The sequence below is a fragment of the Pagrus major genome, chromosome 24 (genome assembly GCF_040436345.1).
Source record: "Pagrus major chromosome 24, Pma_NU_1.0".
Taxonomy (NCBI): domain Eukaryota; kingdom Metazoa; phylum Chordata; class Actinopteri; order Spariformes; family Sparidae; genus Pagrus; species Pagrus major.
In genome coordinates this window covers 6,974,340-6,993,728 of record NC_133238.1, presented here as the reverse complement: position 1 = coordinate 6,993,728, position 19,389 = coordinate 6,974,340, and the positions used below count along the sequence as shown (strand labels likewise).

Below are 19,389 nucleotides of genomic sequence, written 5' to 3'. Positions count from 1 at the left end.
ATGATCACTGATGTAGGAGAAGAGATGCAGCATCAGCAGGCCCCAGTGACAGCAGCCTGGTTAACGTGTGGCTAACTTTAATCCAGACAGGATTATTAAAGCATGCATATGTGTAGTACAGCTAGTTTCCACTCATAGACACCACCAGGGAGATAAAAATAACTGTCTCCTTTGGCCAATGGGAGTTTACAACTGTTGTGTAACAGCCCTGCAGCGCGCCCCCTCCCGGCCCCAGCATCTGTATTGGTCTGGAGAAAAAAAAGAGGCAAACAGCTGACTGACAGTCGCGGTCAGGGCGTGTTGTTAGCTGAGCACTACTAGCCAGGCGGGGCAGCCAGGCCGAGCAGTCGCCCTTTTAAACACACGGTTGACTTATGTTGGATCTATAGAAGATATGGATTTCGACGCTTTATTTAACGAGAAGACCTTTCGGTTTTCAGACTTCCAGGAGTTCACGGTATGTTCTTGAGTTAAGGCCACGCTAGGTCAACACAACACGGAAGCTAGCGCTAGGCGCATTACGTTAGCTAAGTAGATGTGTTTAGCAATGTCAGCTAGCCAGTACCCTTGTTTGAACATGATGTCCCAGGACACTACCTAGCTACGGTCTGGTGTTGGCTAAGTTAACGTCACGTTGATAAGTGTTTTAACTCAAACTAAACAACGTGTCGTTAAAATATTTTAGATGGGGGAAAAATAAAAAGCGGAACTAACTCGCATAACTAGCTGACGCTTGTAGTTTGTTAGCTAAACTGTTAGCTACACTCACTTCGTCGTTCACCAGCTACGGGCACGACGTTAGCTTAGCTAAAGTTGTGTAGTAGAGTGTATGAGTTACAGTGGATTTAAATGACAAACTCATGTAACTAATGTTGATAGAAGCATTTTGTAAATAAAGTTAATGCTGAGTATATTGGTGACGTTAGCGTTTCAGCCGACGTTAATCAGCTAGGTTGGCTTATTGCTGTCCAACTGACTTGACCTAGCTTAGTTCCCTAATGCTACAGCTAATCAGGAAGCTTATGTTATTGTTTTGTACAGTTTCTTCCTGCACACCAGAAGTTGACTGAACGAGTGAGGAAGCGACTGTACTATGGCCTGGACAAAGACGTTTCTCTAGATGCCCTATCTTGCCCTGTTACAGGTGAGTTAAAGTTTAGCTTTCAAACTGGGTTAGTTAAATAGTAGCAAGAACTAAGCTCCTCTCTGATGCTCCTTCAGAAGAAATACCGGATGTCCATGCCCTTCTTTCTGACTTGCTGCCAGTCAGGAGATTTTAGATAATGGATAATCACTTGAGTTCACTTTTGTCTTTCTCCCTTCCAGATATTGCTGTCGAAATCTTCCAGAAGTCTGCCCCAAGCCCGATCCGAAAGCTTCAGAAGAAGTATGCTGCTCATGTCTCCAGGTTTGTACTTCGTATTATGTATGCACAGATCGAAACATGGCACCGCCAGTCACAACACTTTAAAAACAAATCTATTCTTGTCTCCAGGGAGGCTTGCATCTCTCCGTGTGCCATGATGCTGGCTCTAGTTTACATAGAAAGGCTCCGACATAGAAACCCTGAATACCTCCAAAAGATCTCCTCCTCTGACCTCTTCCTGATCTCCATGGTATGTGTGTTCGGTTCAAAGGTCATCTTTAATGCCTCAGTGTTATTTCTAGCGTGTTCTCTGCTCGCTTTAGAATGGATGCTCGTAATTGTTACATATTTGTGTCCTTAGATGGTTGCCAGCAAGTACCTGTACGACGAAGGAGAGGAAGAAGAGGTGTTCAACGACGAGTGGGGAGCGGCGGGCAAGCTGGACGTCAAGACTGTCAATAACCTGGAGATGAACTTCTTGAACGCCATTGTGAGTGTGTGCATGTTTGCGCGGGGTGTGTGTGTGTGGTTCATGGCCTCTGTTCTAACCCCCATGTCGTGTCTTGTAGGAGTGGAGCCTCTTCACGGAGCCAAACGACTTATTTGATATACTAAGTCAACTGGAAACCAGGTAGGTGGTCAGCTGTGTTAAACTTTCATCATGCTGAAATAACGTCCGTAAGACTTTAATTTGACAAAGCATGCTGGGTACTTCCTTCTGCAGCATCGCGGAGCGGCAGGGGATGAAACGCGGCTGGTTCACCTACACTGACCTCTGTGTTCTACTGGAGCAGTCGGCGTGGAGTCAAGCCCTCACAGCCATCTACCAGCACTTTACTAAGGTGAGGAGGATATGAGAAGATCTTTATGTGCTAATGGATGTTTGATTTGTAATCACATTGGCTTCCATAATCGGATTCAACCTCATTCTGTTTCCAGGTATCCTGTATGCTCGGCCTGGTCTATCTCACCAGTGTGGCTGGCCTCATTGCCACCAGCGCTGTGCTGCACCAGCTCAGTCTCTCCAGAAGCGGCCAGTCCCTGCTTCCACCTCAACCAGAGATTAGCCCGGCCCACATTCAGACCTCCAACCTAAACCCCGCAGCCCCGTCTGAAGCCCAGCACGTCCCCCGTTGCATCCTGGCCAACGAGAGTCTGAACCGCCAGACCGGAGCGCTTGGAGCCGACCAGCACCACGCACAAAGCCCCCCGCCGGCTTCCTCACAGACATCGTTGTTGTGTCTCTGGGGCTCCCTCCTGGCCTCGATGGGTCACACACATCCTGAAACTAATCCTGACATGGAAGCTCCCCAGACTTGGTCTCCTGCCTCCTTCTTCTGTCCTGGCTGTCTTGCAACCCTCCCTCCTCTTCAGTGTGGGCTCAGAAACACCTCAGCACTTTGCACGCAAGGTCCTCTCGATAACCATCAGCGTCACGCACCATGGCTGGCCTCCAGCCTCCTTGGAGGGGCCGAACCAAGTCTGAACTCTCGCCTGGGGGTGTTCCCCCCTGTGCAGCTCGGACCCTGCCATCCAGAGTCTATATTACCTGTCGACAAAGCCCAAGCTCTGCTCATGCCCGGCTAGAGACTGCAGACTCCCCCCCTGCTGTCAACCTGTAGTTCTGGACTCTTGAAGTTAAACCAGCGTTGAATTCATCACTCATCAACTGCTTTGTGTCATGTTTTCTTACTTTTCCAGATGTAGAATACAGGTGCAAAGGCGAGAGTTACTAGGCAACATTTTGACAGGATGGGAATGCACTTATAGTCCCGCAGAATACATTTGCCATAATTGCAATGCCATAGTGTTCAGTTAACGCCCTGCTTTGTTTTTGCTGCAGAGGGAAGATCTGAAGGGATTCGAGAATAATTTGATTTGTTTCTCTTTTTATTTAATTTTTTTTTCTTTTTGGCTGCAAACCAAATCGTTTTGTTACCACCTTTGCTCAGAAATTCAGCCGTGTGAGATGGTGACGAAGGGCCCTTGTGTTGAGCGTGTTGAGTTGTCGTTATATTAAAGCTGTTAGCTACTTGGCAGGTTGATGAAAGTGTATGAGAGTTTCACAACATATCTGGAAGTTGAGTGTTTCGCAGTAAGTTGAGAAGAATGAACTAAACCAGTTTACCACGCCTGCTACATTTTGGCTTTAACACATTTGCTCACTGTTACCATGTATTTTTTCTTTCACGCACAAGGAGCTTTACGTCGGTCACACGCGAGCAGCAAGCACTGATTTTGTACACCGGATAGTTTTTGTTACTGTTTGTGAAACGAGCCGTCTCCTGTCCTTGTCAACCTCCAAGAAAGGAACCCGTTTGAACGCAGACACCATCTCCGTACCTCAGTGTAACTTATCAACCACACGGAAATGACAAAAAGAAACTTCTCTTTTTATAGCTGCTGCTTCTTTTTTACAGTCTGAATTCATCAGTTTTTATGTGGACTGTCACATAACCTCAAAGCCACTTGTGTAACAGGGTAATGTGTAGCCAAATTTAAGAGATTAATCTAGAAGTTCTCCGAGGGGAAGAAGGTCTGTATAAAAATGATGTGTTCCTGGGGGTTCAGTCAGTCTCTGGTTGGTGTTTTTGAAGTTTTTTAAGATAACGTGTAACATGTCGAAAGCTAACAGCAGTGTTTCTTTGTCTGGAATTTTGCACACCTGGCTCCACTTCCATTGCTACAGGACTGTTTCACTCCATCATCGCTGCGAGGTCACCAGAGGAAAACGTAAAAGAACCGATGACTTTTTATGTACACGGCTACACGCGGTCCACGGGACGTTTACTTTGTAACTGAACCTTTGACGAATTGCTCTGAGCGTTTGAATTTGATACACTTTGAAGCACGAAAGTCCTTAAAATTTTGTACATGGTGTAAAATAAAAATGCAAATCTGTAGAAAAGGAGCGAATAAAGACTGCATTTGTTTATGACGTTTGTTAATCATTGTCTGTGTTAACGACCTCGCGTGAAGCCGAGAGAATTAAAACACACCGCCGTCATATGTTAACAGCAGACGCTATGCTTCGTGTGTGTAGCCTCTCGTAAAGACCTTGACTGTATGCAGCCTTGACATTTACTCCATATAGACCAAGAGTTAATTCTACCACAGAAGTCCACTTTGTGCGCTGCAGCCAATAAATAGTGGCAGATGACTGTGATCAGCAGTGACAGTAACACAGATTGGGAATGCATCCTGAACGCATTCCTTCAAACCTCCATGAATGCATTGTGATGATGGTTGTGTGATACAGACAGGAAGCAGATGCCTGGTTTTGGCAGAATGTGGCGTGTCCCTCCCCCTGGGCCCTGCGCCAGCGTCTTCTACCCCTCCCCGTCACATACCACTGGAGAGTTCCTAATATAGACCCAACTGCTTTGTAGGAAAGGGTAACAAACCACGCAGAGTCGCCAAGAGTTTGAGTTTGCTGCTTTGCAAACGACTTTTTCATGGACACACAAGAGAATCATGGAGCCTCTCTCACAGGTGAACTGTTACTTTAGAATGAATATATAAGTGGGGGAAAGAGTTTAAAGTGTTACCGGAGCCGTGGAAGTGATACGTCTTGTAGATTTTTAAATGATTGTGACAATGTCAAGTAAAGACTGTCTGGCTTGGCTGTGTCGTAGGTGTCATTCCCAGTAAAGAAGCAGGAAATACAGGACAAAGGTACGATTAGAAAAATTGGCGTGTGTGTGTGTGTTTTGGTCTGTCTTTGGAAATAACAGAGCTGTGTGAACACGTGTACGCAGAGGTGAAGGAAGTACCCAGATTTTAATAACGTGATTCTCTCACAGAGGCTGATGCCACCATCTACATGAATTTCATGAAAAGCCACTGCTGCTACGAAGCCATTCCAACCAGCTGTAAACTGGTCATATTTGATACCACATTACAAGTAAGACTTCATACTTCCTCTATCTGCTATGGGAAATATAACAGATGAATGTGTGTGTGTATCTTTTGCTTGTAAACCTGCACTCTGTGAATTTATGACTTCCGAAAGGTGAAAAAAGCCTTTTTTGCACTGGTGGCAAATGGCTTGAGGGCTGCGCCTCTGTGGGACAGCAAGCTGCAGAGATTTGTGGGTAAGACGAGCGATTAATAGCAGAGACGTGTGGAGGACTAAAACTGCCAAAATCAAAATGAATAAATGGCTCAATAAAATCATTAATAAGCCATTACATGCAACAAAAACAATATTAAAAAAATTAATAAATGTAGGGATCCATCTTTTTCTCTCACAGGAATGCTGACTATTACAGATTTCATCAACATCCTCCACTGCTATTACAAGTCCCCTCTGGTGAGCATGAATACACTCCGGTTCAAGCTGTTTAATGCATACATTAATATTTATATAACTGATCTGATCTTTCCTTCTTCTGCAATTATTGTCATAACTTGACATTTCCATTTTAAAGGTTCAAATGTACGAGCTGGAGAGCCACAAGATTGAGACATGGAGAGGTGACTCATTTCAAAGTAAAAGAACAATACAGACCTATGATAGTATCTTTGCGCGTGCATCTCTGTGGATTACCATCAGAGCTGTCTGTCTTCCTCTATCTAGATGTCTACTTGCAGTGTTCCAATCACTTCCTCATTAGTATTTCTCCAGAGGCGAGGTGAGTGCAACACAACACGCTCAAATGAAATCTTTAAAGCCGTTTTATCTCTGTAACATTCCACTCAACCTGTCTAGCCTGCCAGACAGTAAATCCCTTTGTTGTCTCGTCTCTCAGCCTCTTTGATGCCATCTATTCCTTACTTAAACACAAGATCCACAGGCTGCCGGTCATCGATCCACAGTCTGGAAATGTCCTGCACATTCTGACCCACAAACGAATCCTCAAGTTCCTCCACATATTTGTGAGCGAGCTTTTCACTCATTCATTCAACCTGACATCATCAAAAAGGGGCTGTGGCATCAGTGTTCTTCTGCTGTGGTGTTTGGGTGTTTTCAGGGGAAGAAAGTTCCCAAGCCTGCGTTCCTTGGGAAGCAGATCCAGGAGCTGGGGATTGGAACGTTCAGGAACATCGCCACTGTTCAGCAAACAGCAACGCTCTACGACGCCCTCTCCATATTTGTGGAAAGGCGGGTGTCGGCCTTACCTGTGGTGGACGAACAAGGTATAAGCCCTGCAACAAAGGATTATTTTCATTGTCCATTAATCTGCTCATCCAGTTTGTTGCTTGGTCTAGCAAACCAATAAGATATTCAGTTTACTATCATACAGGAGTAAATAAACCAGAAAATATTCACATTTAAGAAGCTGGAATCAAAGAATTTTGAGTTTTCTTTCTTAAAAAATGACTTAAACTTATCGATTATCAAAATTGTGACCGGTTGACAGGTAATCTACAGGTAGACATTTAGACATTATAGAGCTGTCTTTATTAGTATTGATGGGTATTACAGTTTACAAATTAAATACATTGAAGAAAATATCTAATCAATATTAAAAGTGTTCAAACAGATATTACAGCATCCTACAATTTCTTTTCACAGGCAAAGTGGTGTCACTCTACTCAAGATTCGATGTGATTGTAAGTACTGCAGAGAAACAAGAAATCTAACATCTTAACGCTTCTTTGTGGGACTCATTTTATTATCCTTGCATATAGAAGCATTATTTGCTGACACCTGCTCAGAAACTGAGGTATCTACCTGTGTTTGCTCCATGGCAGAATGTAGCAGCCCAGAAGACTTACAACAATCTGGACATGACTATGCAGGAAGCCGCTCACAGGCGCATGTGTTATGTTGAGGGAGTAATCAAGTGCTACCCTGATGAAACCTTGGAAACCATCATAGACCGTATTGTCAAAGCTGAGGTAGATATTTTCTTCCAAAGAGTTTCAATTTGTTTCTAACATCAGAGAATAAGAGGTGAGCATTCTTTATCTGTCCTTTTCCTGCTTATCACAGGTCCATCGGCTGGTCCTGGTGGACAGGGCTGACGTGGTGAAGGGCATCATCTCTCTGTCTGACCTGCTGCAGGCCATGGTCTTAACCCCTGCAGGTATTGATGCCCTTTTGTCCTAGCACCAGGAGACAGAGGGTTCCCCTACTCTCCTTTACCACCTGTGTAGGCTTGAGTCCTGGTCATGTATCCAGCCAGGTAGGCCCCAGAGCCTCTTTCCATCCCCAACTGCCCCCATCTCCCCCACAACAACCCTCCCTGTTAAGTAGTTACCAGCACCCAGAGGGCTTTATGGAAAAGTTCTCCCAAAATTGAATATTCAGTCATTATCCACTCAGCCCCATGCTGATTGGGACCACAAAACATCTCCCGACTTTCCATTGGCACGGCTGAGCAGATAATGACTGCATTTTCACTTTTGGATGAACTATTCCTTTAACCTCACTAGTCTTTTTTTTTAACTTATGCTGCTCTCACATTGCTTCACTCTTATGCGCAAATGAATCCAGCACACTAACACACAGACATGCATGTGCTGCTTGGCTTCATCTACATTTTCCCATGATGCTCATCATAGTTGCTAAGTATCTTCTGTTTATGCCTTTCAGAAATCAACCTGCCAGGGAAGTGAGAGATCAGAAAGGGATGAGAGTTCACTGGCTGTGCTGCTGTTTACATTGAAATGTCCTCTCTGATCTATGCGCTGTGTTCATGTCACGATAATGGACAGTGAGCTGACCGCGATACTGTAATGACTCTTTAAAGGTCTCCGGCACAATGTCCATATTGGCTACATTTGATCAAATTGATCAATATATGTTTTCTTAATACTGTTTGTTTCTGTATTAAACATTTGTATGAAAGCTTGCTGGTCTGCTCAGTGTACAGTTCCTGGAGAAATACAGAATGTGGACTATGGCTTAAAGGGAAAGTTCACCCCAAAATCAAAAGTATATGTACATCAACAGCAATGTTTCTTTCCAGAAAACATGACCCAGTTACTCAAAATGTTAACATTAATAGTGTGGGTAACTGGGTCATGATTTCTGAAAACAGACATTGCTGTTAAGTTTTTCAAATGTGTTTTTTGGTGCTTTGAGCACCACAAGCCAAGTGCCATCTAATTCCATTATATTTGAGGGAAGGCAGACCTCTCTACACTGCAAAACAGTCTTGATGAATAAATAGCACAAGAGGTAAGAGGAGATGTGTTTTTGATTTAGAGATGAACTGTCCCTTTACGAGTTTTTATACAGAAGAGATTACAAAATAAGAATAAAACCTCAACACACAGCAAAATATAGAATATAAATGATCAGTAATGGTAGTTACTGGTGAAGGGAGGTCATACATGTTGGAGAGCTTTCATTTTCAAGTCTTAAGTGTTTTATGCAGCATCTCATGCATGCAGCAGGATGCTCAGCCACACGGTGGTACACTTGGGCTTCAGCCCCATTCCCTCTATACAGTAAACAAGGAAACACGTGACTATATTTTTTTTTTTCTCATCCGTGACGGGCCTCGAGATCCGTCCGCCCATCTGTGTCATTGGTACATCAAGTTTACAGAAATTATTAAGAAAAAGGGCGGAAATTGTATCGCCTTCAAAATAAAGTACGATTAAGAACCTAAAAAATATATATTTGTAAAAAAACAAACAAATCAAATTAAATTATTAATCATGTTAATCTTTACATAATATTAACTTATTTGTAAAATAAGTCATTAGTTTAATTAACCATGACAATATGTATGCTAAATATTGATTTATCTACTATCAAAACAACATAAAAACAACTACAACCTTTTTTGACCGTTTTGGCTTTACATCTGTGGTTCCATAATTGCCATTTCAGTTTCCAAAACGTATATAACCAATCACCAAATAAATCTCTAGTCATCTTTTTCACTCCGGTACCTTGTGTACTTGCACTAAACGGAATCAATTTTATTTTGACAGTCGCAACCGGAAGTTTGGGTTTTTTAAAGCCTGTCACGCTTGACGCTGATCTTTCCATATACCCCGTGATAGCCAAAACAACATAACAAAGTGGGGGAAACATGGCGAGCGGAGAGGAGGCCAGAAGACGCCCCTCGGTTACCTCGTCTTCGGTCGGCCTGGAGTCTCTGTTCCCTGCAGGAACCTCGGAGCAGGCTTGCGGGGACCTAAACCCGGAGCTCGTCCGGCTGCGTGAGCGTCTTCAGGGCTGGCTATCGCAGTATGAGCCCCTGCTGCTGTGGGTGCAGAGGCTGCTGGTCTGGGAGAGGCCGTTGTACAGCATCTCTGTCGCCCTGACACTCAACACTTTATTCTGGTAAACGTCGAATCACGTGTTCCACCTTTTTGACAGCTCGATAAGGTTGCATTGAACACCGTTAGCCAGCTGGCTAACGTCGGCTAGGCTATTACGAGTGAATGTACGGATAAGCTAGCTAATCCCACGTCTTTAGCTCGATGCTAACGCAGCTTGTAAGCAAGTCAAAACTTAATTTTCAGCACGACAGATTTGGCGTCATGTATTTAACACTGTTGGGAAAAACATTAATGCGCTGACCGAATGGACAACCAGAGTCATCGTGACATGCTCCACTTGTTAGCTTTAGGTCAGCTTAATCCTAACAAACACTCATGTCATGCTGTGTGGCCCAGGCCTCGTTAACCAGCTGTCAGTAAACATAGCTGCTGTGTGGGTGTATTCATCGAGTCTTATGTGGAAGTGAGTTTCGTGACATCATATATATGTTTGTTATATCATATGTTTATATGTTGAACATGAGCCAACTGTCTCCACAGGCTCCTGTCATCCACCTCCCTGCGGCCTCTGTTCCTGTTGAGTGTGTCCCTGCTGGGACTTATGCTACTGGAAAGATGGAAGCCCAAACTGCCCATCATTACTGGTAAGCCCAGGCCTTTGTGTAGTTTGTATCTTGTCTTCAGGCTTTGTCACACAAGAAATCTCTAAAAATTAAAAAAAAAAAAAGCACCTTTGTAGGTTTACACAGTTTGTTTGTCTGCTTAAGTACTTTATTCAACTTGCCTTAACGCCATCCTGGTAGGGGGTTTGGTTTCCAGTGAAGACATCGAGTGGATCATGATCCACTGGGGCCGATACCGATATTAGTTTTCAAAAAAATTCAGATATTGCTATATTGGCACACTAATATGCCAATACCCTGTTGCAATTAAAGGAAAAGCTCACCCTAAAATGAAAACTTAAGGCTTATTTTAAAACAAAAACAACAAGCAAAAATAAAAATGGCTCCATACAACTTGTATCCAAGTCTACAGAAGCTCCGAGATCCCACATTTGCTTGATTATTCTATAAACATTTAATAAAACACACTGCATTATATCCACCATGTAAGATGTGGCAAAATACACTCCTGTGGTAATGAAAACCTTGTGATTTCATTTGTTTAATAAAAAAATATTGCTTCATGATGTGCTGCTAATTGTGTTTTTCTCTTCCATTGCAGTTCAACATGCAGATGCTCACCCTGTAGAAAGGTGTGTAGTGTGTACATGATAAACAAGATTACCTAATATTGTGAAGTAATGTCATTATTCTTGTGACGTCATATCCTGTTGCAATTCAAAATAAGAGCAGCTGTTAAATCCATCCTGTCTTTATGTTTATGGCATTTTCTTGCACATGTCACACAGTATCATCAGAACTAATTGCAGGCTTCCGCTCGAGTTTAGTCTGTTGTATTTGTGTTCGTCTGTGTGTGTCTCCCTCACTCCACTGTCATTACATGACCACAAAATCCACCTGCAATCCTTTAAGTGCAGTCTGAAGCACTTTTAGGTACTGATTTCCGTTCTTTACAAGTGCTGATTCTGTCACTGTCTTCCCGTGATTGTTTGTGGGTTTTTTTGTTGTTTTTTTTACATACAGTGAAACAATGAGCACGGAGCAGCGTCTGCTCAGCATTCCTGAGCTCAGCCACCACCTGGCTGAGAGCTACCTGACTTGCTGCCTGTACCTGCAGGAGATGTTACAGTACAAACACCAAAACCATGGCAAGGTACAGTGCTTTGTCTCTTCCCACTGAAACACAAGGAAAGATATGTACAAGAATTATGAACAGCAGGGTTCCTATGCAGTATGGAATTTGATTTCACTGATTTCCAGGTCTAGATAAGCATGGAAGAAAGAAAAACAGAGAAAATGGAAAAATATGTGTTTCCGGATACTGCTTTTCTAAAATTTTAGAAACTGAATTCCTTTAAAAAATAAATAAATTGATAATGCAAGCTTAGGGTTTTTTCATGGCGATTGGAGCAGGCAGCCAGCGCAGCAGAAAAGTAAAACTCTTTGTGAGAGAGAGCAGGCCAGAGCAAACTTGATGTTGTTGAAAGTCAGGCAAGAAGTATGGCGTGCAACTGAACGCACACTCCTACACAGAGCTGCCTCTACCTCTGGAAGTCACACCTCTGCCCCAAGGGTCTTATAATTTTCCAAATCCAGACATTTGCAACTAAATTAGTTTGAAAGAACATGTGGCAATATCTTTGATTACACATATAAATGACAAATATCCAGCTTGTATATGCATTTATGAGTTATGCAGATAACAGAAAAGTAAATGGCCACTTTTCTGCATAAGGAAGCCATTCCATTATGACTGCATTTATCATTGTTTCCATGGTTTGGTGTCAATTGATTTGTATGAGCTACAGTACCTAGCTACAATCTTCTGGCAATTATTTGGCAACTCAAAAGCATACATACTGAGAATGTAACATACTGGTTAACAGTTTGATTTTAAAGCCATTAATTTAAACAGTTAACATCTAGCTACTTGTATTTTGATGTCAAATCTGGTCAATGGAAAAGAATCTATAAATCTAAAGATGTGTATTTTTGGCTAAAGAGTGTACTTGTAAATTCACTGTTAATCTAGAGAAAATAAAGAACAAGTCAGTCAACACATGTGGCCATCACTGAATGAAGATCTTTAAGAGAGTGCTTGTAGATCTTTAAGGGAGTGCTTGTGCCCCGTTCAGATATCTGATCCCTCGTCTCTTAAGTGTAACTCTGTAAAGCATGGGTTTATGCAGTCTGGACTATCTGGTGTCTTTATTTATAATCAGCTTGTGCTTTAGGGTTGTACTACGAAGGAAGATTAATGGGTTAGCAAGGTATGTAGAGGCTAAAGGCAGAGTTTTCAATGTCTGAAAGATGTCTCTTTCAATCTGCTAGATCAACATAGTAATTTTTGCTGCACTACAACCCGAGTGGATACAGATTCTCAGCTGAGGAAATGCATTATGCTGTGTAATTACAGCAGCACAAGCTGAATGTATCAGGTTATGTTTTGCCATGGGGACCTCCATGCATTCAGTTAGCCATGCATAAAGCGTTTTCTGCCCCCCATTTGCTTCAGGTAATGGTTAAATTTAATTCAAAGTTTCATTTTCTGATTAGCTGCCTAGTCCGTGGTACTGCAGCTGAAAGAACTGATTAGAAAATTGTGTGACTGTGTCGGACCTAAATGCAGTTTTTGAGTATAATATTTAAATATGCTGTATCAGGTTTAAAGTTTAAGAGGATTGAGAATGTGCAGTTGTCAGGCAGTGAGAGTCAATTGAGTGTTGAAATAAATATATTAATTTATGAATTTACACGATTGGCGAAGTTTTGTCAGCGCTGTTGCTGTTGTTATATACTCTTCATAACAACCTGTTCCTCAGACTGAAGCAGGCGAACGTGATCAGTCCGTTTTGTGCGGAAGAAGAGTCAAATGACACACTGAATGCCCCTTTTCATGGGAACAGGCACATGAAGAAGAAAAACTGTATCAACAAAGAAAGCTGATTACTACCGTCACGATGCTTGTCGAGCCAGGTCATGCAAAAATAGTCTGGCTACATCAAAAGTTCTTTCGTAGTACACCCGTCCGGTCACTGAAAGCATACACAGCTAAATACAAAATGTAAAAGTCAGCATTTCTAACAATATGGCTGAATGAACAACAAATGACTAAAAACGTAAGTCTAAGTATCAGATTCTACAACGCACGATGCAAACTGTCTGATCTCAGCAGGTGCTGCAGTTTCCAGATCTCATTCAGACATTCCCATCTATTGTACACAAACGCACCACACACCTGCACAGATACCACCTTTTTTCCATTTGCAGCTTGAAGGTGTAGTTGTCTAATTTTGCTTACTCGTTCTGTCTCCTAGTTCTGTGTGATGATGTGCAGTGGCTGTTTTGTACTGGCCGTGGTGGGACATTATGTACCAGGAATCATGATCTCCTATATTATAGGTGAGTCTCTTGCATAATAATTGTCATAAAGTGTGCATGTCGCGACAAACAGTGTGTGATTATAGGTAGTTATAGCAGTCAATGGTGTAATTACATTTTATTGTCTAGCTAATAGGTCATGCTTGGATTATAATATTTTGTAGCAGGTGGATTCCATTTTTACGTCACCTGTTAAACCCTATTTCCTCATACCTCTTCCATAGATCACATAGACTCTGTGTAAATTTGCAACATCGTGCTTTGCCAACTGTGAAGAATCAGGGCAGTGTAAAGTTGTCAATGTTCTGTTTGTGCACCTGTTCAGTCCTGAGCGTGCTGCTGTGGCCGCTGGTGGTGTACCATGAACTGATCCAGAGGATGTACACGGGCTTGGAGCCAATCCTCATGAAATTGGACTACAGCATGAAGGGAGACACCGAGCACCGCAAGCATGACAAGAGGAGTGAGTGCTACTGTGACACCTTGGGGATATAGATATCGCCCTAACTTGTGTGCAATAGATCAAATTCATGCTTGTGTTTGTAACATTGATCCAGGACTCTGGCACAAGAGACGAAAGGGTTCCACAAGGAGCTTGAGTTTTAAATGGGTGTCGATGACCTTTCTTTTCCCTCTTACTGAGACACAAAACCATGCAAACACAGGAAGAATAGCGACATGTTACATAATTATGCAAATAAAGCAGTGCTGAATATCAAGTGTGATTATAAGTTCTTTTGGTTTTATTAGTACCTAGATTTCATCTGCCTTTGTATCCATCCTTAGTCATTTGTTGCTGTTGTGTCGTCTTGTTAAGTTCTCATACTTTTCCTTCTCTAGGATGACATTTTAAAAGCATGTATGTGTGTTTTAACAGAGGTGAAGAAGGAGATGGAGGAGGGAGATGAGCCAAGAGCTGAAACGGAGAGTGAGAGCGAGGAGGAGCTGTCCTGTTTCGCCCCAACGGTACAGTCACACACTTGAAAGTAAACCCAGATTACACTGACACATAAGGTAGACTTTTATGAGTGTGTGTATTGCAGAGGAAGCAGCCGTAGAGTGGATAGCAAAGAATGTGTTGGCTTTATTATTTTAGCTGGAATGGGAGGGGTGCTCTGTGTGGTGTAGTAAATGGCTTCAAGGAATATATTTCAAGTACTACCACATTCCATTAGTGCAACTGTAGTGAGTAAATAGCTATATGAGTACAATTGCCAATTTTGATGTCATGCCAGGTCCTCGGTCACTGTGCTTTGTCTGTGGAATGAATTAGGACCTGCAGAGCACAATGTAAGCTAAAGCGTACTTCACCAGACTGCTTTACTGCTGTCAACCTCAGTCCTTGAAGGTCACAGTCCATTGTCCAGTGTGTTCATGCCTGTTGATATATGTGTATAATGAAATTTTGATGCCTCAAGGCTCAAATAAGAGCGATTATGAAAACCATTATGATACATTAGTGTTTTAGCAGTGATATAACGCTGCGGTTTTGTCGGTCAGGTGGATGTGAAGACCACAGCTCTGGCGATGGCCATCACAGACTCAGAGTTGTCTGACGAGGAGGCGTCCATCTTGGAGAGTGGAGGGTTCTCAGTGTCCAGAGCCACCACTCCTCAGCTCACTGACTTGTCTGAAGGTAAATGATTACACGTATCATAGTCACACTTGATGTTATGCTCATACAGAATTTGTTTTTCAGGGTCAGTTCAGCTCTGGAGCCAGTAGGTATTCATAACAGAGTGCTCTTGTCTGTGAATGCAGATGTTCTTCTCCCCTTTTCATGCCTCACTGGTTCTATGTATCAGTGATCTTCTTTTAAGTGAGTAATTTCAGCTCAAGTCTGCACTCAAGTAAATGAAACAAGAAATATTTACTGCAGTTACCTCCTCTCTTGTATAATTTGCCCTTTCCTCCTGGTATATTTACCTGTTCATCTTGTCAGCTTTTTGTCTTGTTTTTAACACCAGAAACCATTTGGTTTGTTTGGATGTATCAGTATTAATCTTTTAGTCTATAAAAGGCCAAAAAAACTATTTCCCAGAGCTCCGAGTGGCATCTTCAAATTGCTTCTTTTGTCCAACCAACAGTCAACAACCCAAAGACTCAAAGCATAAAGTGTGACATTATAACTTGAAAAACGACGAAACGATTAATCAATTATGAAACCAACAGGCAATTAATTTTGTAATTTTATTTGATTAATCTACTAGTCGTTGAAGTTCTTTGTATAATGTTTTGTTTATTATATTTGGCTAAGATACTTGAGCCAGTTGAGTTACAGGCTGGACACACTGGATGTGTGTTCAACGCTGCTGTGTGGCGTTACCTCTCATTTCGGCGTCCATGTTAACAGGTTTGACTGGCCACACTGGATGCATGAGTCGCCCTTCTCACTCGCGTGTCAAGCGTGGCTGCTGCGTCGCTTCATCTAGAGATTCGGAGTCTAGCCAGTTTCAACTCGCACATGGTTCACAGCAAAAATAGACCTGAAAACGACCTGTAGAGAGTCATATGGACATCATACCAGCGTTTCAATACAGTTTTAATGTCTGCAGTGGCAGCAGCAGCAGCAGCAGCAGCTCAGAAATGCAGCCACTAAACAACATCTTGTGTGGCCAGCCTGTAAGATTTTATTTGCTGTCTCTTCTCGACTACAGATCTGGACCAGCAGAGTTTACACAGTGACCCAGAGGAGCCATACATGCGGGATCTCCCTGAGTTTCCCTCAGTTGAGGAGTTTCCGTCCATCGAGCATAACCTGCTCCACTTCCCTCTACGAGGCCCCGGCCAGGCTGACGGAGCCCAGGCTGGTGCTCAATCAGAGGGAGAACCACTGAGCCCCGCCAGCCTCCTCATCCAGCACCTAGCATCTCCGCTCCACTTTGTGAACACGCACTTCAACGGACATGGACGACCACCTGGGGGTGAGGAGGGCATGTTGCCCATGCCGGCTGCAGGTGAGGAAGCGGGGAGGCAAGAGGTAGAGGAGAAGGAGGGAGCAGTAGCCCAGGGTGCACAGCGCTCCTTGGAAGCCTTGAGCGAGGAAATAGTAAGCACAGCGATCTCCACTGTGGTGCAGAACACTCTGTCAGCCCTGCTGCGCTCCAGCGAGGCCAGCGAGGAGCCCTCCTTGGCTGAGTTCCTTCCCACCGAAACCCCACCAGGTGTTCTGGAGACCTCCACCCAACCCACCGATGTCACTGCTAACACTACAATTGCTACAGTAGGAGCGCTGGGAGCTGACGAGGACCTGGATGAGGAGATTACGAAAGAGGAGATGCCCGACGACACACTAGTTCCGACCGAGGAAGAGGACTTTGAGCTTCTGGACCAAAGTGAACTGGAGCTGGTGGACGAGGAGCTGGACCTCAGCTCTGACAGACAGGTGGTGGGAGGAGCTTCAGAGACACCTGCATCTCCTCAGCATCAACCACACTCATAGCTTCCCTGTTGCCTCCCCATGCCCCCACCTCCAACTGTTTTGTTTTTATTTGTACATTAGAACTACATTATATCCATACATACTGCTATATACAAAACATTTATCAAAGAGTCTGGCGTTTAATTCTGTTGGTCGATGATTGTGTGGCAGATGGTTGAGATTACTTGGTGCGTTTTTGCTTTCATAGCCTCACCATTACAAGGGTGCGTTCAGCCTCGGTACCTGAGTTGTTTCTAGTCCAGGACCATCACATTAGCGGGATCATCAGCTACTACCAGGTGGCATCCACAAAGACACAGCTTTGATTTATACACTTAAATTCACCCATCAATAATGAAATCATCAATAATGCTTTTACGGTAGAGTGTTTGTGTGGTGTTATTCTGCCTGTTAGCCTGATAGCATCATGTTCAGTGAGAGCAGGTTCAGGGCAGAACTGGATTGGGTCAACAGAGACGTCATTGTGTATGTCTGGTTTTACACGATCATCTATTTGTTTGATAAATTGGCAAGCAAATTTTCTCACTGCGGAGTGAAATATCTCTCCTCGTTCAGTCTGATGTCACAATAATGATGCCTTTATTTTCTACCTTGGCTCACCTTCCACCTTGTTTTCGTTCAGAAGCAGATGTTTATCTAGATGGTCTTATGAAGAGTTGAAATGTTGGATTATATAATTATTAATATATGCTATAAATTATTTAATTTAACAGTCAGTCGATGAAACTTTATTGTTCAGCCAAGGGGGGAGTTAAAAGTAAATTTAATCCTTTCTGTTGCCCATAATGATTGTATAATTGTTTTAATGACAACACCATGGACGTGCAAGTTGGAAATGTAGTTACGTATTCCCAGAGTTAGCGTTAGTAAAACAATAGTATTATCCTTCACTTTATCCTTACCTGCAAGGTCTCTAAGGTTCCAGTTTGGACAGAAGCATTCAGTCATTAGTGGTCTTTCACTTGTTGCCTGGAATTGGAAACTTTTGACATTGTTGGATGTTGACGTGTAGTAGATCTTTACCCATACACATAAGTGACTTTGATGTGGCAAGATAAAAAGAAATGTTTTCCTGAATTTCCTCTATGATTGATGCCTCGTTTTTACTCATATTTGTGAATAGGATTTAATTTCACACATCCGTATATAATTGGTCCGTATGTAATTGAATTTATTCTTGATCTTTGTTGAGAAACACAGGCTTCTTGGGAGACAGCTATTTGTACATGTACAGTCATCACTGGGATATGTATATTTACCAAATAACCTCCTATGTGCCGCGACAAGTCCATGCATGCCATGCATCACGCATGTATTTACCATGATCAATATTTGAGGTCAGATTTCAAAAGAGTGTTACTTTTACTGGAGCAGATTTTTATTCCGTTTTTGGAGGAAAATCGTTAAATTACACGGGCTGTATCTGGCCGCTGCTGGGGGAAATTGTTGACATGACATGAAAGAAATTAGCACTATGCTCGACTGTATAAAGAGGCCACTTTTGCTTTTGTAAACCACTCAGCATCCAAATCTCAGGGGTGGGTTGTACAAATTGAATATAGCATTGCAGAGTATGTGTCCATTTCCCGACTTGTCGTAGTGCATTGTATTTGTACTAACCTTTACTTTTTTCAGTCAATGCCTCCTTGTGTATAGTGTAGAAATGCTTAAAAAGAACGTGTATATTCTGCATGTAAAAACAGCACTCTGTTCAAGTTCTCCTTGTCAGCTGACAAAGTACTGCACAATTTGTGAGAAAAAAAATTGAATGTTTTCAGGTTAAACGAGCCCATTAAATTCAGTTTGTTTAATATTTAATTACCAACCAGGGGAATACGAGTTTTGATGTGTCCAAATTTTAGAGACTGCCCAACTGTAAATGGCAAGTGATGACAGCAGATTTAGAGAAGGATATTAACAGACTAGTTTGTGTATGGTAGTAGTGTGTTATATGCTCAAAATATTGCTTCTTGAACTATAAAAAAGGCACTTACTGAACTGTACAATTTTAAAAAAAGGAATATATTTTCTAATTTCTCCTTTTTCCATAAAGTACTCAGTTTGATCTTTTACATCTAGAAATATAACGGCTATGGATGAGTTTCACAGAGCGGGAAAAAGATATATTAACATGAAACTGGTCAAATAAAACTGCAACTCCACATGTTGAAAGTAAGAGAATAAAAGAACAAACTGAAACAAACTTGAGATGTGGCACTGAAATTTATCTGGACTATTTACTTTGATCGTTTTAAAGGTCCCAAATAATGCTTATTTCTAGGTTTATATTTTTATTTCATGTAATTCATATATTTATTAGAAATGTTAATGTTCAAAAAACACATTGTTTTTCTTATACTGTCCTTTGCTGTCCATTCCACTGGGACAGC

At 42.4% G+C, this 19,389-nt stretch overlaps 3 protein-coding genes across 3 annotated transcripts; all 3 read left to right on the top strand.

Annotated features, from left to right (window-relative positions):
• The first annotated feature begins 282 nt into the window (after positions 1-282).
• Positions 283-4,301, top strand: cnppd1 (cyclin Pas1/PHO80 domain containing 1). The gene is made up of 8 exons (XM_073462510.1): positions 283-457; positions 1,042-1,144; positions 1,327-1,408; positions 1,496-1,616; positions 1,728-1,856; positions 1,936-1,997; positions 2,091-2,208; positions 2,306-4,301. The coding sequence occupies exons 1-8, from the start codon at positions 395-397 to the stop codon at positions 2,951-2,953; spliced, it is 1,326 nt and encodes a 441-aa protein (XP_073318611.1). The 5' UTR covers positions 283-394; the 3' UTR covers positions 2,954-4,301.
• A 74-nt stretch (positions 4,302-4,375) lies between these two features.
• On the top strand, positions 4,376-8,165 carry prkag3a (protein kinase, AMP-activated, gamma 3a non-catalytic subunit). The gene is made up of 13 exons (XM_073462511.1): positions 4,376-4,858; positions 5,002-5,041; positions 5,170-5,270; positions 5,379-5,460; positions 5,620-5,678; positions 5,797-5,842; positions 5,946-6,000; positions 6,118-6,244; positions 6,340-6,505; positions 6,885-6,922; positions 7,064-7,210; positions 7,305-7,497; positions 7,908-8,165. Exons 1-12 carry the CDS (start codon positions 4,841-4,843, stop codon positions 7,419-7,421), a joined length of 996 nt encoding a protein of 331 aa, XP_073318612.1. The 5' UTR covers positions 4,376-4,840; the 3' UTR covers positions 7,422-7,497; positions 7,908-8,165.
• Positions 8,166-9,276: 1,111 nt separating this feature from the next.
• On the top strand, positions 9,277-19,202 carry retreg2 (reticulophagy regulator family member 2). The gene is made up of 9 exons (XM_073462509.1): positions 9,277-9,614; positions 10,094-10,197; positions 10,778-10,808; positions 11,200-11,329; positions 13,494-13,578; positions 13,883-14,020; positions 14,435-14,523; positions 15,058-15,193; positions 16,215-19,202. Exons 1-9 carry the CDS (start codon positions 9,361-9,363, stop codon positions 16,997-16,999), a joined length of 1,752 nt encoding a protein of 583 aa, XP_073318610.1. The 5' UTR covers positions 9,277-9,360; the 3' UTR covers positions 17,000-19,202.
• The last annotated feature ends 187 nt before the right edge of the window (positions 19,203-19,389 follow it).